Source organism: Centruroides sculpturatus, unplaced genomic scaffold (genome assembly GCF_000671375.1).
Source record: "Centruroides sculpturatus isolate CEXI.00-Female unplaced genomic scaffold, Cexi_2.0 scaffold416, whole genome shotgun sequence".
NCBI lineage: Eukaryota > Metazoa > Arthropoda > Arachnida > Scorpiones > Buthidae > Centruroides > Centruroides sculpturatus.
The window spans coordinates 496,856-515,466 of NW_019384756.1; the positions used below are offsets into that span (position 1 = coordinate 496,856).

Consider the following 18,611-nt stretch of genomic DNA (forward strand, 5'->3'; position numbering starts at 1 on the left):
TTTATGCAATTAATTTATTAATGATGCAATAGGTCCAATGTTAGCATTTTCTTCGATAGTTGCAGGTCGTGCGCATTTCTAATGTTCTGTCAAAATTGTAACAGAGATCATTAACAGATAATAATTGATAATGATGATGATGCTGTTAACGAAACATATTCAGTATTCTTTGATCTGTTTAGTTGTTCATCGTCTCGAATTATCTTTGTGTTTTTTGAAATAGCATTAGATAATTTGATGTTAAACAATATTTTCGTTAGTCAAGTTATTTTTGTCAAATATAGCCGAAAAAATCGGCCAAAATCTTATTTAATTAACGTTCATATCTTCATTAATTATGGCCACTAAGTTTTCTAAATATATCTTTATCAAAATCGGCCAAATGTCATTTGACCGTTTTAGTGTTTATGTTATACAAGAGACATCTAGTTTCGGATTGTTAAAATAAGTCATCTTCGACAATGCCGTTTCCTAACTATAATTGTATAGAAAGTTATTTCTTAACAATTTAATAAGTAAATAAAAGCAACTGTAAAAAATGCACCAAGTTTACAACTTTTCAAGAGTAAATCGCCCTTCAGTCTACACAATAATTTTTCAGTTTTGATTATTCCAGACATTAAGCTGATTATTACTTTTGCGTCTGTTTGTTTTCAACACGGGAAAATGTTATAACTGTGTCAAATTTGACTCTCTGGACGTTTTACAAATCTCGATATTTTGAGATCCCTGGACCCAAAAAAGTAAAAACAGAAAAACGGGGAAACATTTGTGAATATGTATGTACTGTATTGTACCTTTACATGTCATATCTGGAGTGGAGCCGGACTTAATGAAAATTTTACTTGTTATTTACTTGGATTGGTTACCTTTAGAATTTCTTAAAATCTCTTTGCTACTCCAAAATTAATCATTCTGCCTTTTTATTATAATTAATAACATATAATTTATATTTTAATAAAATCTCATAACATACGGCGCCATACACAATTTTATTTTAAATAATTACTAGCCAAAATAAATAAATAAATAAAAATGTGCATCTAGTAGATTTAGATTTTGTTCTAGGAAATTTTTCTATAAAGGGGACAAAGCCTGGAACAACATGACTTTTGGCGAATGGAGTCGGATAGAAGAGCATGTTGCAAACTTGAAGTCGGGAAAGTTATGCAACTCGTTGCTAGATTTTTTATAAACGAAATAAAGATTTTAGTAACAGCAGGAATTGGTAAATTCGAAATATAACTGTCTTTATGGTGAAACCGAAGAACCATTGAACCAACTACACGCAGACAGCAAAAAATAAAATCGTAATAAAGTTATCCTAGTGTTGGACTTCAGTTTAGCAATACAGACAACAGCCGGATGGCCGAGCGGCCAGTCCACCGCTCTAGGGAACCCAGGGTTTAATTTGAACGGATTGAAAAATACTAGAAATTTTTCGGGTGGAGGTCGTTCGGATATGTCAGGTCTCGTCCCTTACCACCGGCCGCTCATGTGGGCCTGGCCAAGCCCATAATGGGCTTGCTTAAAAGGCTGTTTTATTGCCCATACAGCGGAAAGAGTATTAAAAAAGCCATATAGGCAGTTACATTAAGATAAACATTGTTGCTTTTTCTACATTATAACTTTTATAACACATTGTGTAAATTGTTTTATAATAAACTTTTTCTTTTCGTAACTACGTGACAAACTGAAGTTCACTTCCTTAATTGCCTAAAGCTCAGTGGGTTAATTGCAAAACGCCTAACAAATGTCAGGCTGAATAGCAAATAGATGATTTTCGAATTTGCCAGGCTCATTGTAAAACGACGGCGTCCTTTATAATGAGCCGGATTTTCCAATTCGCCTACGACATCTATACCAACTTGAAGTGCCTGAAAAAAGCAGTGCCATGGTGTTCTTTTTCTTTTTCATGCCTATTTATATTTTAATAAGCGTAAAAATACTGATACTGCTGTTTTATTCTTTTGATCCCTGTTATAATGAATTTTTCGCTTTAAACTGAAATTTGTCTACAGAATTTGAAATTTATCCTATTAGAAATCATTAATTCACTATATTCAAACTACGTAATGTTGCTGCCTTCGTCTTAGAGACAACACAATTATAAGATGATGATCTTCTTTATTTATTTATTATTTTTTTAAATCGATTTTTAGCATTAAAAAGTGTAGATACATAGAGATAGAGCTGTAAAATGTTAAATGATATAGTAACATGATTTTTGATTATTTCATACAATGTAATTTGTTTAATGCTATATCTGCAAATGATAATTATCCAGAAAAATTTTTACCTTTTTTAACGATTAAATAGAAATTTCAGATATAATTTTACAGTTGAGTTGGTACTGAAATATCCTTAACTTTATTTTAATATTATAAAATTATTTTATAATAAATATTATAACACAACAAAACATAAAAAACACATTTATAAATAATTTCATAAACGTGTATTATTTACGAATGATGAGTAGTCTGCAACTTATGCTATATATAAAGATATTAAATGAATACTTACAGATAACTAGTACAATCCACAAGTAATATATTAATAAATTTTGGGAATCAACTGAATAGTTTGAACGATTTCTAGGAAATTTACATGTAACAAAATTTTCAAATAATTTTCCAACTTTTTCTTTCTTTGGTAAAATCACTTTAAATGCTTAAAAATAGAAAGGATAATAAATAAGTAGTGTGATTAAATTAGAAGGTAATTTTTATTACCGACAGATTATAATTATTAAACTTCTCTACTTCATTTCTTACTATGCTCCCATGTCCATCATGGGTTCGGCCAGATCTGCATCGTGAACATGGCTGAAGCCATGATCGACATAAAAATACCTTCTTGTAGTGAAGGATGATCCATCACCAGCTCACCCACGAAAATTTCCGAGTCGATCCAAAAGAGGTTTAATTAATAGGATAAGGGCAACATTCCCTTGGCAGATCGCCAAGAGAATGTCTCACGAAAAGATTTTCTATTGTAAGGCCTATGGATCAAACATCGCCTCGCCAGTTGGCTGACACGTGGAATTTTCTGGGTTTTCTTCACGTTAGTATAACCTAAATAAGAATCACTTTCCCATAAAAAGACTTCCCGGGTGGCATTCTTCCCTCGGCAGGTCGCTCGTGTGGCATAGTCGTATACGAATAAAACAAACGAAAAAATAACGCCATGACTTTTTCACATACCGAAAAATAACAATAGTTCGACTTTTATTTTATAGAAAATTAATTATATTGGGGATTTTTTCCCCGACCCGGAAAAAAAGCAAACTTTCTACTGGCCCCTATATAGATGTTAGACACGTGAAGAAAATCTGGAAACCCATAAGACCACTACTATTACTATTTTTATTAGTCAAATTTTTTTACATTTTAACCAAAATATTTTTATTTTTACAGTTTTATTTGTTTTACCCCACGGTTTTAACAATTTGTTATTCCAGCTGTCACTATAATTATTTTTAGTTTTACCGATATACATAATAAAATAAGAACTGAAGAGGGGAATAGAGCCCGAAATGAATATCCGTTGTAAATTATAGAAAATAAATCTATATTTCCATCAAAAGGAGTGTTCCTGTATGATTTGTTCTCAATAGCAACTTTATGCTAAGTTCCAAAAACATACAAAATTTTACTTATTGTTAGCATTTACAGTGTTTTATAAAACTCATCTCTACTCTCAAAATTAAGTCTTTTGATATTTTATAATAATTAAAAATATGTAAATTTTTTTAATAAAATCTCATAACATACGGCGCCATACACAATTTTATTTTAAATAATTACTAGCCAAAATAAATAAATAAATAAAAATGTGCATCTAGTAGATTTAGATTTTGTTCTAGGAAATTTTTCTATAAAGGGGACAAAGCCTGGAACAACATGACTTTTGGCGAATGGAGTCGGATAGAAGAGCATGTTGTAAACTTGAAGTCGGGAAAGTTATGCAACTCGTTGCTAGATTTTTTATAAACGAAATAAAGATTTTAGTAACAGCAGGAATTGGTAAATTCGAAATATAACTGTCTTTATGGTGAAACCGAAGAACCATTGAACCAACTACACGCAGACAGCAAAAAATAAAATCGTAATAAAGTTATCCTAGTGTTGGACTTCAGTTTAGCAATACAGACAACAGCCGGATGGCCGAGCGGCCAGTCCACCGCTCTAGGGAACCCAGGGTTTAATTTGAACGGATTGAAAAATACTAGAAATTTTTCGGGTGGAGGTCGTTCGGATATGTCAGGTCTCGTCCCTTACCACCGGCCGCTCATGTGGGCCTGGCCAAGCCCATAATGGGCTTGCTTAAAAGGCTGTTTTATTGCCCATACAGCGGAAAGAGTATTAAAAAAGCCATATAGGCAGTTACATTAAGATAAACATTGTTGCTTTTTCTACATTATAACTTTTATAACACATTGTGTAAATTGTTTTATAATAAACTTTTTCTTTTCGTAACTACGTGACAAACTGAAGTTCACTTCCTTAATTGCCTAAAGCTCAGTGGGTTAATTGCAAAACGCCTAACAAATGTCAGGCTGAATAGCAAATAGATGATTTTCGAATTTGCCAGGCTCATTGTAAAACGACGGCGTCCTTTATAATGAGCCGGATTTTCCAATTCGCCTACGACATCTATACCAACTTGAAGTGCCTGAAAAAAGCAGTGCCATGGTGTTCTTTTTCTTTTTCATGCCTATTTATATTTTAATAAGCGTAAAAATACTGATACTGCTGTTTTATTCTTTTGATCCCTGTTATAATGAATTTTTCGCTTTAAACTGAAATTTGTCTACAGAATTTGAAATTTATCCTATTAGAAATCATTAATTCACTATATTCAAACTACGTAATGTTGCTGCCTTCGTCTTAGAGACAACACAATTATAAGATGATGATCTTCTTTATTTATTTATTATTTTTTTAAATCGATTTTTAGCATTAAAAAGTGTAGATACATAGAGATAGAGCTGTAAAATGTTAAATGATATAGTAACATGATTTTTGATTATTTCATACAATGTAATTTGTTTAATGCTATATCTGCAAATGATAATTATCCAGAAAAATTTTTACCTTTTTTAACGATTAAATAGAAATTTCAGATATAATTTTACAGTTGAGTTGGTACTGAAATATCCTTAACTTTATTTTAATATTATAAAATTATTTTATAATAAATATTATAACACAACAAANTCATTTCTGCTTTTAGTAATAGGTTCATTAAATAAATGTAATCTCTCAGAAATAAATAAATTTATACTTTCAAATTAAAGCTAAATAGTTTAAAATTAATCAAATTAAAGTCAAAATTACAATGAAAATGATGAATAAATAATAAATTTCCACATACAGACCTGTTTTTTTATAATTAATTAAAGCTGAAAAGTTCTAAAGATTCCTTAAAATAAGACCCGCGCACAAGACTTTTTAAAAACATTATTTTTATAACAGATGTTTATAGGATGTTTTATAATATGAAAATATACATTATATATTAATTTTTACAGTGTAGAAAGTGATCTTAGCTAAAAAAAATACGTGTTCAGAGCTTTACGTAGAAAGAACTAACTTATTGAGTAACCAATTGAGTTCCAAATTTGGTATATCTGGAATAATTTGGTGTCCTGAGTATGAGGTTTCGATTTTCGTAAAAAAGTTTTACTTCAAAATTCACCCGTTAGAGCGAAATTTAGCGCTGCTGTCATTGCATCATTGTGTGTATTATGTTGCTTTCTAACGAATTTCCGGTATAAAAGCAAACATTCCGGTTGCAAACATTCTTCATAATTCTTCGACAAGATACAGTACTCAGTTTGATCCTCAATTTCACATTCTACACCTGTATTCACATCTGTAATTGAAATAAAATCATTGCAGTTTACTTCTTAAATCCCAAAATTCGTTAGAAAACGTACTCAATATGTACTGGTACAGTACATTGAAGGGACAGCAGGTACATAACAGAGCCAAATTTCTCCCTAGCGGCTGAATTTTGAAATAAAAATTTTCCGAAAATCGAAACCGCATACTCGGGGCTGTATGTATAGTGTTTGGTTGATATTTATCCAATAGTTCTGTTTAGAGTGCTCTGACACCCACTCTTTGATTATGATCATCCTGTAGATATAAATAGATAAGACTAATCATGAACTGAACGGATACAAAATAAATACAGTGGTGCCTCGTATAACGTACGCCTCGAATAACGGACGCTGCGAACAACGGACTTTCTGTTTGGCCGTTACGTGACTCGAGCAACGGACTGGCTGCGAACAACGGACTTTCTGTTTGGCCGTTACGTGACTCGAGCAACGGACTTTCTGTTTGGCCGTTACGTGACTCGAGCAACGGACTGGCTGCGAACAACGGACTTTCTGCGAACAAGTGCGAATGATGTTTCCATTCGTTTGCCAATGACAATCTGCTATTTTTATAATATATTCGTATTATTAGAATATATTATTAGTATATCTGAAGTACAGAGCTCCGTTGGGATTCGGCTTGCTCTCTTGTTTATTACGTACAGTACATCACCTCAGTGCAGGGGGGTATTTACATTTATTCAAGTGTTGTGCAAATCATGGCTTCTAAAAAAACAGAAAGGTGATTTCAATTGAAACAAAGCAAGAAATCATCAGAAGGAGAGAAAGTTGACAAAAACTTCCTTGTCAAATGGGGAGAGGTTCAGGAGTTTACCAACACTCATTATCCAAACAGAGCTGAGGCCAATAGGATCAATGATTTCTACAATGACACCCTTGCCCGTCATTTCCGACAAGTGTTGAAGAAGAGAGAGAAACAGACCACCTTGGACATGTTTTTCAAGAAGCCAGCAAGGAAAAAACAAAATATGGAACAAGAGGAGTTGACCTGCAAGCTCCGGTAGCCTCTTCTAAATCTGACTCCGATTAAAAAACAATAAAAAGAGACCTGCTGCAATGTGTAAAAAGTCTGTATCTGTATGAATGTGTGAAAAAAGTGTTCCTCCACCTCCTCACAACATCTGACTACCCGGCATAATTGGTGACTGCTACATTTTCATTCGTTTACTGCTTCATTTTCATTTGGTACGGTTATTTTAGGCTGCGGAACAAATTATATGTTTTAACATGTATTTCTATGGGACTTTTCGTATAACGGACTTTTCACTTAACGGATGTGCACCTGGAACGGATTAAGTACGTTATACGAGGCACCACTGTATAAGTTATATACAATATACCGTTTTATTTTATTAACGTAGTAGCCTAATAACTTTCAATTTGAATTGCCAAATGCTAGGAGTTATTTAATATCCAAAACCCCCGTGTGCGCAGCTTTGCTTAGAACGAATAGAAAAGCTATATGTAAACATTATTGTATCAATAACTTACTTTTTCTGTATTTCTCGTAAAAGCTATTCCAATATACGAATAAGGTTTAAGAGGCGAATCCAAAGCAAATTTAGCAATTCGATCATCCATTATTTCGTATCTCAGTATATAATCACAAGGAGCAGAATTACATCGTTCACCTTCTTTTGTATAACTATAGCAATTATAGCAATCGGAATCTGAGAGGTTTAAATAATTGAAAATAAAAATAGAAGAACATTACACCTTTAAACACAAACTGTCCTTATAAATTATAAATATAAATGTATTTACTTCTTAATTTCCTTACTAATCTGCGATTCACTCCTTCGTAAATCTTCGGGCCATCAGTTATAACCCAATATTTATTAGAGTAAATGAAAGTACCCCTGAAAAAAACAACACAATATTGTATTTATGTTTAGTCTCAACTGATCAATGCCGTAATTCCAATTCTTTACTTACACAACTCTCAAATTACCTAAAGGAAGCGAAGGAGCTTTCCATTTTAATGTTAATTTTGGTAGTTTCATAACACCAACAGAACTTTTAAGATCACATAGAGGATTCCCCAATTGACCTCCATGCCAACTCGTAAAAGAACCGACCGTTTTATTATCCAGTAACGAACGAATTTGTATAAAAAATTTAGCATTTATTTGACCTTTTATCGTAACTGTAATTGATATAAAATAAATTAGTTTATTGAATTTTGAAATAATTTTAAATTATGTAAATTGGACGAATATTTAAAATTTTCAATAATTAATCATAGGACATTTTAGTTTTTAATTAATGTCCACCGGTGGTCGAGAAACCACCGATACTAGGCGCAGGTTTGCGCCTGATCAACGGCATAGCCACGTGGAGTTTTCCAAGTTTTTTTCATGCATTTAATACCAAACTAGGGGCTAGTTTCTTATAGAAACTGCCAAGGAGCTTCCAACTGGACCCGACTGGAGGCATTTTCGTTCGCTGATCGCCCACCTGTTGTTTTGTAGTATCCCTCCAATCCAATTTTTAATTCAATTGCTTTAATAAATACAATTTTCTGGAGTATCTATAATTTATAGGTCTATTTTACACAAAGACAACAACAAATAAATTACAAAGAAACAATCTAACATTAATTCAATTTTTGCTTCATGCAATAAATATAGTTATTATACAAAAATAAATAAGTATATTTTAGTGTAGGCTATTTTACAATTTATTGAATTTACTAAAGTATTTTTACTGTTACATTTACTATAATGTAAATACGTTCACTACATATTTACTAATATAACCGGATATTAAATAAACGAGGGCAATATTTTACGTTTAAAATAAATAACAGTACTTCATTATATTTATAAATGAGGGGACGAATTAATATTTCAAGTGAATAGTAATAAATAATTGTTTTTTTTATTTATTTATTTTGTACGTGACTGCATTATGTTTAATGGCATTATTGAACTTACTTTTTAAACAATAAATATAATTCAGATATTAATTTATATTCAAAATCTGATGTTAATATCATTTATATAACTCAAATAATGAAATATGAAATGTATTTTGAAGAAACCAAATAACTATCAAACTAACTCATAAATGTTAATTATCGAACTCAAAGATAACAAACGAGTCTAAATTATATAAAATATAAACCTGTTATATATTTCTGTTTAAAATATAACCTTGTTAACTGGATATAATTGATGACGGCTTATTCAGCCGACAAATTATCAAGTTACTGGTATTTCTTTTTACGTTAAATATAGTTCTATATATGCTTACTTATAAGTAAGCCTATATAGAACTATATAGTCTTACTTATATTCAATAAATAAATATAAGTAAGTCTATATAGTACTCAATAAATATAAGTAAGCCTATATAGTTCGATATAGGCTTACTTATATTTATTGTAAAAGAAGGCCTTTCTGTACAGCCTACGTAATGCTACAAAAGTGGAGCAATAAATATTTCTGACTAGTGCTGTGCGATGCATCGATGTGACATCGATACATCGATGTTTTTGTTCGTCGATGCATCGACCTTCCGATATTTTTGAAACATCGATCCTGAATCGATGTTAGCAATATGTGAATTTTGATTCATCGATGCATGCAGTTCATTCTTTGTTCCTAGTGTTACCACCTGTTCGGTTTTCACTCGGACAGTCCGGGAATTTCGCAGAAATTGCGATGAAACAAAGTTCTTGCAAATATGTTTACAAATTTACACTATTTTAACAGTGAACGAACTCACACTCATTGAAACTCATCCTCAACTCTGCCATGTTAGTCTGTTTACGCCGACTCATCGCAGAATGAAAAAGGTTCTGTGACATTAAAATTAATTCAGCATGTTGAGACTCGATGGAATTCGTATTTCTTGATGATTGAGAGATTTGTACTACTAAAAAATTTTGTTACACTAACATTGCAAAAGTTTCCAGGGGCACCCGACATGCTCTCTGGTAGAGAATTAAGTGCTTTGAATGATGCGCTTAAAGTACTAAAACCTTTTTATAAAGTAACTAATGAAATTTCAGCAGAAACTCACACTACCATCAGTAAAATTATCCCATTTTTAGGGTTAATGTTTAATACACTTTGCAAGGTTTCTACAGAAACAAATGTGGGAAAGAAGTTGCTGGAAAAATGTTTTAGTAATCTTGATTTCCGTTTTAAATCCACTGAGACGAAGTTAGTATATAGTGTTTCCACATTACTAGACCCAAGGTTCAAAAAGCTAGATTTTAAAAGTCCAGCATGTTGTGCAAATGCAATTAAATGTGTAAATGCAGAACTTTGTAAATTTCCCTCTGCTGAGGCTCAAATAAGTTTCCACAATAATGCAGAAAATAAACTTGAAGATGATGACCTTTGGTCATCCAGAAAAATTGATATTAAGATAGAAATGTTAACACAAATGCAACTTTAAATTCAAATTTTAATACTTTTTTAGATGACCCTATTGTGCCTCACAATAGTAATGCTTTGGATGTGTGGAAATCCATGAAATTTTTTAACTATAATTTATGTGAACTTGCCATGAAGTGGCTTTGCATTCCTGCCACTTCAGTTCCAGCAGAAAGATTATTTTCCAAAGCTGGAAATACTATCAACAAAAAGCGGAGTTCTTTAAAGCCAAAGAATGTACACAAACTTCTAGTTTTAAATTTATTATCAATTGAAGAACTGTATGCATTGGAACTGTAATTGAACTATACAAGTTGAAAATAAAATTAATTTTTTTTTTTTTAAACCGTTTGAGTTTATCTTGATTGGACATCGATGTTTCAATGGGCATCGATCAAACATCGATGTGAAATCCGACATCGAAATTTAGCATCGATGCTTAGGCAAACATCGATGTTTGACATCGATGTTAAAATTATAGACATCGCACAGCACTGTTTCTGACACTTCGATCGCTGTAATCGCTTTGCGGCGTAAGTTTGGCTCCAGCACAGCCAGAGTCGACTGCTTTTAAAGATGAAAATTTTCTCGTTTTTATTCAGATAGTTTTTTTTTTGTCTTTTTAAAAAACTATTTGTAAATTCTATTTTAATTCGGTTTTGAACATTACTTTTTCATAAATGTCTCTAATATTTATAATTTTATTAACTGTCAGTTTCATGATTTTGGACTTTAAATTGATTCGATGGTTTGTTTTTGCTTACAATTTGGATTCATTTTTAAATATTTTTGGAGTTTTAATTATGGGTAAGAAAAGATGGAACTGATTATAATTTTTGGTAAATGTATAGTTAGGTAAACTGGATGGCGGCTTTTCCGGAATCTCGACAACAAATCTACTTTGTGATTTAATATACTGTATGTGTCGCTGTCAATAATTTACAGGATTTCTAATATTATTTGATTTTTAGATTAATTTATTAACATTTTATGACCTTGTTTAGTGTTATTTTATTATTATGTTTCAAAGATTTGTTTCTTGGTGTTTGTATAACAATTTTTCGGAGTTAATATTTGATGTTTTCTTTTTTATTGTTGTAAAAGCAGAATTAGTTAAAGTTCAACAGTTTCCATGGCAAAAGTGTACTTCAAAGGATTTTTTTCATTATTTACAGTCGGATTTTCCTGAAATTGATGTTGACAAAAGAATTTCAACAGATGTTAAGTTTGCCATAAAAATTAGTTTGCGACCTGTAGATTCAGATTGTCTGAATTGTGATGTTCGTCATAAATTAATTTATCGAAAGGATCGTGATTCAATTTTATTCCGATGTTACAAATACAAGATGAGCAGTTCGCCATTTGACGGAACTTTTATAGGTAAATTCGGGAAAACTTCATAGGAAACTATTTTTTCCTTTATTTGGAATCTAATTTGCATAGGGTGTACTGTACGTTGAGCATAACTTGATTGGCAGTGGGAGTGAGTAATCGTACAGCTGTTGACTGGACAAACTTCATACGACACGTTATGATGATTTCCTTGTATAATTTATTCCAAATGAAAATTGGTGGACCTGGAAAGATTGTCGAAAACGATGAGCCTGTTTGTTGTGAGTAAAAGGAAAAACGAAAAAGGGGGTTTTTGAAAGCAACTGTGAGGTTTCAGAAGAGGTCCGAAATCGCGTAAATCGCGGAATTCTTATGTTTAAATTATAATGATAGACTAAATATGAGAGAGAGAAAGAGGAAAAATCCCTTAATCTAAACAACGTGGCACAAAATGTAAACGACGAGTCCCGGACGACTCCAACACGTGTTAAACGATCTGTCAATGTCAAAATGAAAAGTTATAAGTCAGACACAGATGCTCATAAATAATCAATCCAGGGAAACAATTTCGGAAAAGAGGGAACGATTTAAGAGATATAAATCACCGCATATGATCGTTAAAGTACCCAGATGACAGAAATCACAAGTAACGGGGCTAAATTATGAGCGCGAGTCTTGCGATTTTCTTAACAATCCCCAAGCAAGGGCGTCGAATAGACACCTGGAATCGGACCTTCCCCGTGACTCGAGTCGGTCTCGGTTTTCGCCCGAAACAAAGAAGAGACAAATCTGAAAGTGAGGAAGGAAACGAGGGGGCCAATCGGAAATAAGGATAGCGGGAGAAAACATAAAAATCAGAAATTTAAGGTAGAAAGGATCTCCTCCGTATTCTGCAAAATGTCGTGATCTGAATTGTGTTGTGTCGCCGCCAACAACTTAGAACTCCGTCGCACCATTTCCCCGATCGTCCGCTTCGCCCAGCGATCTCATCTCGTCCGCCCCGGGATTATGATCGACGCCGAAGTTCTTGCCTCTCTGCCTCTCCGAAGGACTAGTGAAGGACTGTCAATTGTCGATGTAAGCATAAATGTTAACAAATAAACGGCTTTCTTGTGTAAAACATTTGTCATCATTTGCTTCCTCCGCCACAGCCCACATACAACCTTCCCTTACGTTCATCCTGACGCGGGATTAACTGATCCCAGCTAAAGAAGGCAACCTTACACGGATGTCGAGGAGTGGGTTTTCAAATCCCCTATCTCCACCGGGTCGGCTACCTTACACAACCAGTTAGGTTGTTGGTGAAATTTGTCCAGATCATAATTGATGTTTTGTATGCAAAGTAAATGACAGGTCAGAAGTTAGTCTTAACTGAATTATTAGTAAATTTGTAAATTCAGGAAGCATTGTGTACACAGATGAATGGAAAGGTTATAATCATATTGATGATAAACAGATATGCTGCATACAGAAAGAGAAAATTATGTACAAAACTTGCATACAAATATGTAGCAATACAACAGTTTTAAATTAAGTTAATTTTGTAAATGTCTCAATTTAAAACTGTAAATAAAAATTTAAAAATATTAAAAATTGAGATGATATACTAAAAAACTTTATTTTAAATTTAATTTATCCAATATGAAAAGTGGTTGATAATAATTAGTTGATGTGCTAGTATTCTGCAAACAATTTTAAATGTTCTGGAACTTTAACTGACAAATATAACGAGAAATTGGAAAAATTCGAAGGATAGGGATAAGTATCCTGTATTGGTTAGTTGCCATTTTTCATGGAAAATCTCAACTTTTTTACTCTCAATTATAGGCATATAATTCTTAATCAGAAATCTTTCATCAAAATGCAAGTCACATATTCGAGATTTTCTTGTGAGTTGTAAATCTTTTCGAGGAATTATATGTTTCCACTTATGTAACTGGTTCGGACGGAAGTGGTGGAAAAAATGCCATTTCTCACCAGATTTGCAGTACCCAGACTTACACCAATCACTAAACACTTATTCGGCATGCTGTTGTTTTTTTTTCGTAGAAAAAAGTTACAAAAATGCTTGAAAATGGTATAACTATCTACTAATCAAATGGATAAACCAACATCATCTAGCCGCAAAGCGACTCGAGCGCCGGCTATCGGCAACCTGACACATGAACTCTTTTTTAGAACATAGTTGAGAGACCAGCATATCTATCGACCTAATTGTAGCCTGATACAATTTCAGACTTTTCTGGGTTTGAGCCTATTCTAGATATAGTTGATGATGTGTGTGAAATGGCCAAAATTTTGGCATTGGTGATATCAATGGATTGCTAGAAAGTCATGAAGCATTTTCAAAGAAATATTTGGAAGAGATGACAGCACAATTTGTTAAAGAGAACATTGAAGAAGTCAAAGAAATTCAAGAAATGATACCACTCGGGAGTCTCACCACAAAGACGATTATTAATTAAAGAAGTTTTAACACAGATACAAACTTCCTGTGTGTGTGAGTGTGTATCTTCTTAAAGAAGTTAAAGGAAAACCAAGAAGAGCTACAAACAATACCCAGACAACTTAAAATGTCAAGAGAATGTAATTAACGAAAGAAAAAATTCAAAATAGGAATAACTCTCGTGTGTCTCCCAGTGGCCGAGTGGATAAAATCATAGATTGCTCGCGTTTTGCTCCTAACCAACAAACTGTACCTGGAGTTTTCCGGGTTTTCTTCAAGTGTCTAACACTTAAATAGGAGTCAGTTTCCCATAGAAAGTCCTCCTGGAAGGCACTCCCTCTTGGTTGATCGTCCATGCGTTGTCGCAATCCACCCACCAAACTTATGAATCGGCGACAAGTAAAACATTAAATAAAACTGAGTGTATTTTTAAATTAAAAAGCAATACTGTGACTTACAAATGAATAACAAATGTTTGATTATCTCGGATTGTGATTTCAAGAATTCAAATATAAGAATAATCGGTTTTCTTTTTTGATGAAGGGGAAGAAATATCTGAAAAAATCATCTTGTAATTAGATTAATCAGTATTCTGATTTCGTCATTTCCTTTCGACAAACCATGTGACTAAAATATTCTAATTTATGTTATAATTCTGATAAATTTATAGCTATTAGCAACGATAATCTATATATATATATAAATGGACATGTATGTCCCTATATCTCACTTTTTCGCCAAAACTACACATCGCACGTGAATGGTGTTTGTATGTGGTGGTAGCCCCAAGTCTCCATTCGTGCATAGGGGTGGTTGCGTCTCGATNCTTATAAATTAATGTTATTTTTACTGAAAAAGTAAAATTGTTACGGTTGCTTTTTACTAATAAAAACACTTTCTACTTATATCATTTATTTAATAAAAAAAATGGTAAAAGGGACTTGTTAAGGAAAAAAGGGCCCGCTCAACGCCGGAATCCATGTAAGCTCGACGGCTCTGTTTGTGTTAAGCAGTTGTCAACTATGTAACGTTGTTTTGTCACTTTGTCTGATCAGTCCACATTAATTTCAATTTTTCGTGAGATAAATAAAAAAAAACATGTTCGAAAAACAGAGCGCATTAACTTATACACACTACTGCATGCTACTCGTCATGTTTTAAAACTGATATTCTTACCAAGTAAATAATTATAACTATATATAAGAATTATATATATATAAGAATGGGAATAGGCAACGCAACATTGACAAATTGTCTATGCCAAGGGAAAGCCTCTCAAGAGGACTTTGTGAGAAACTATTTACGCTTAACATTGTATCTCATTTTTTGCCCTTTATTTAAAGTATTATTATACTGACGTATAGGCTAACTGAAAAATTAAACTTTTAATAATAATTTATGATTAAATAATTATAGAAGTAATGTAAAAACAATTATTCTTTATATTAATAGAGCGATATTTAGCTGTTTCCAGAAAAGTAATGTAAATAAATGAAGTAAAAAAATAAATAAATTTACCTTTAATGATTTTATTCGTATGATATTCATTCGAAGAAAGTGAAATCTTGAATGGATTCAGATCTGTAGATTGAGCTTGTTTTAGAGCCGTTGAACGTTCTCTCGGATTTATCAGCACCGGATATATAAAATTGCAATTTTTATAGTTAAATTCGTAATTAAAACACGAGCCTTCTTCAATAAAAGTAAGAATAATAAAAAGAACAAGTAGCATCTTGATTAGTCAATGAGCAACAATCACGTACAAGTGGGAGATGCCCGAATGTAGAGTATGCGCACGTGACATTAAAGAGAAGCACGTGGTTAACACAACGAATGTCAACTTTACGCGTTCAGAAACTATTTAAAACAGATTCGTAATATTTAAATTTAGTGGAAATATTTTAAAAAAGTTAAACAAAAAGCATAATCGTATTTTCCAATAAATTAAAGTAGCTTTATGTTAAATGATAATAAATGTAATTATTCTTCTCAGATCATATCTTACGTCATGACATTTTTCTTCCTTTCACGAGACAAAATTTATTAAATGAAGACGTATTTCACGTGATGTGTATGAATGATGTCATCGTTAGTTTTTAAATAAGATACAATAAACTTTAAGCATCATAAACATCCTGTTTGATTATCCTATCTCGTAAAAGAATATGCCGATTTATTGCAGTTAATAATCTAAATTAATTCTAATAGATGATTATTATTGTATTATGCTATATAACGTTATTATATATTTTAATAATACAATGATAGAATAACTGTATAGGCCTACACTAATTACATTAAAAATACTATATTTAAATATAATAATTCTATCAATTTATATTTACTATTTAAATACTTTAAAGAAAGCAAACGGGATTAGACTTAGATATGTTGTGGCCCTAAGCTGTAACACATTATCAAGTAATGATACATATAAAAATGTGAGGCCCACGAGAGTCCCTAAGCTTCAGCTTGATTAGCTCATGTTCAAACCGGGCCCTGAAAGTAAAGAGCATTACCACGCAACTACGCATAAAAAACAAATCGTTGAAAATTCTGTTGCACTGTTTGTTATAAATTATTACTGGAATAAAAAACAAATAGGAGTTCTCAGAAAGTAAAGTTTATTAAACCCATAATATATATTTTATAGACTATTTCTGAGAATTATAGAAAAATATTCTGTTTCTCAAGATAACAAACACGGTGTTTAAATACTGTCAAATAGAAAAATATGCCTAAGCAGATTGGGTTAAATACACAATGATTCTTTATTAGACTTACTAAGAAATTCCTTCTGGCAATTCTTTTTATATTTTCTTTTCATTCAATTGCTGTTTTTAATGCAGTAATCACTATGTCCTTTATAATCTACAGTTTTTATAAATAATATACACTCTAATAATGTCCCGAAATTAGAGTGTATATCGTCACCAATAACAGGTTAAAATAGTAACCAGAATCAGTAAATACAGATTCATATCATTAAATACAGGTCTGCGAGACAATATATCTTTAATGATAAATAACACATCGTCACGCTACTATGTTTCGCTACATCGCAGCTACGTTACTCTTCTTCTAGCCTACGAAAGAAAGGTCGGATGAGATTTCTGCTTTGTATTCAGGGCTTTCGAGAGGTCCCCGAGCCCAGAGAAAACTTTAGGGGCTATAAAAACTCTTATAAATTAATGTTATTTTTACTGAAAAAGTAAAATTGTTACGGTTGCTTTTTACTAATAAAAACACTTTCTACTTATATCATTTATTTAATAAAAAAAATGGTAAAAGGGACTTGTTAAGGAAAAAAGGGCCCGCTCAACGCCGGAATCCATGTAAGCTCGACGGCTCTGTTTGTGTTAAGCAGTTGTCAACTATGTAACGTTGTTTTGTCACTTTGTCTGATCAGTCCACATTAATTTCAATTTTTCGTGAGATAAATAAAAAAAAACATGTTCGAAAAACAGAGCGCATTAACTTATACACACTACTGCATGCTACTCGTCATGTTTTAAAACTGATATTCTTACCAAGTAAATAATTATAACTATATATAAGAATTATATATATATAAGAATGGGAATAGGCAACGCAACATTGACAAATTGTCTATGCCAAGGGAAAGCCTCTCAAGAGGACTTTGTGAGAAACTATTTACGCATTAGATATGATGAAAACGGAAAACTCTACGTTGCCATATCATTAGCCCCTTGGCCATGTGGGCTCTTACAAAAAAAAAAAAAAAAAAAAAAACAAGTTACACGTGTAAAATTATTACGCTTCGCGAAATCCAAATTGTAAAAATAAACATAATATTAATTATAAATATGTCTACAGCTATGGATCTTTTTCTAGTAATATTATTTAAAAAATAATTTCATTGCGATTTAAATTACGTAATCAATTAAATATGTCAAATTTATCTGTCGATAAGACTATAGTTTTATGAATGTGGTCGAAATACATATAGAGTTTATAAATAACTTATATTTAGATGGACACGGATCTGAGGAATAAACATAGACCGAGATCAAAAATCTCAAGTAGGTGATCCGGTTGTATTTATTTTTAATGTATTCGAATACAGGAAAAATATAGATAGGGAAAGTCAACTTCTAAGCACTAGGAAGGTAAATAAAAATCGTTAAAATCGTTAAATGCTACTTGATTAATTTTATGGTACATAAGATTAAAATAACATTTTTAAAAAATCCAGCAACGAGTTGCTTAACTTTCCTGATAACATTTAAAATTTTGGGGGCGTCATCTGTTACGATATTGTATTTAAAAACACGTTTTATAGTTTTAATTATTATAAAATGACAAAAAGCTTAATTTTGGGGTAGGGATGGGTTTTATAAAAGATTGTAAATACTAATAAGGAGTAAAATCATTAAGTCCGACCCTCGGACGTAGGGTCGAACTTTACGATTTTCCTTTATCTCCCCACCCCCAAGACCTATAACCACCAAAATTTAATGGCATCAATCCCCTAATACACAAACCTCCCTGTAAAATTTCAGAAATTTTCGACGAA

General features: G+C 32.1%; 1 protein-coding gene across 1 annotated transcript; it reads right to left on the reverse strand.

Annotated features, from left to right (window-relative positions):
- Positions 1 to 5,643: 5,643 nt before the first annotated feature.
- Positions 5,644 to 17,559, reverse strand: LOC111628723. The gene is made up of 5 exons (XM_023372560.1): positions 15,593 to 17,559; positions 7,847 to 8,057; positions 7,676 to 7,770; positions 7,403 to 7,581; positions 5,644 to 5,880 (listed from the first exon to the last, which is right to left on the reverse strand). Exons 1-5 carry the CDS (start codon positions 15,804 to 15,806, stop codon positions 5,875 to 5,877), a joined length of 705 nt encoding a protein of 234 aa, XP_023228328.1. The 5' UTR covers positions 15,807 to 17,559; the 3' UTR covers positions 5,644 to 5,874.
- Positions 17,560 to 18,611: the final 1,052 nt, after the last annotated feature.

Excerpts from the sequence above, each read along its gene's own strand:
- LOC111628723 (XM_023372560.1), bottom strand. The coding sequence starts at position 15,806 with ATGCTACTTGTTCTTTTTATTATTCTTACTTTTATTGAAGAAGGCTCG. Across the intron at positions 8,058-15,592 it reads TACGAATAAAATCATTAAAG|TTACGATAAAAGGTCAAATA; the intron begins GTAAATTTATTT and ends TATCAATTACAG. Across the intron at positions 7,582-7,675 it reads ATTAGTAAGGAAATTAAGAA|ATTCCGATTGCTATAATTGC; the intron begins GTAAATACATTT and ends TAAACCTCTCAG.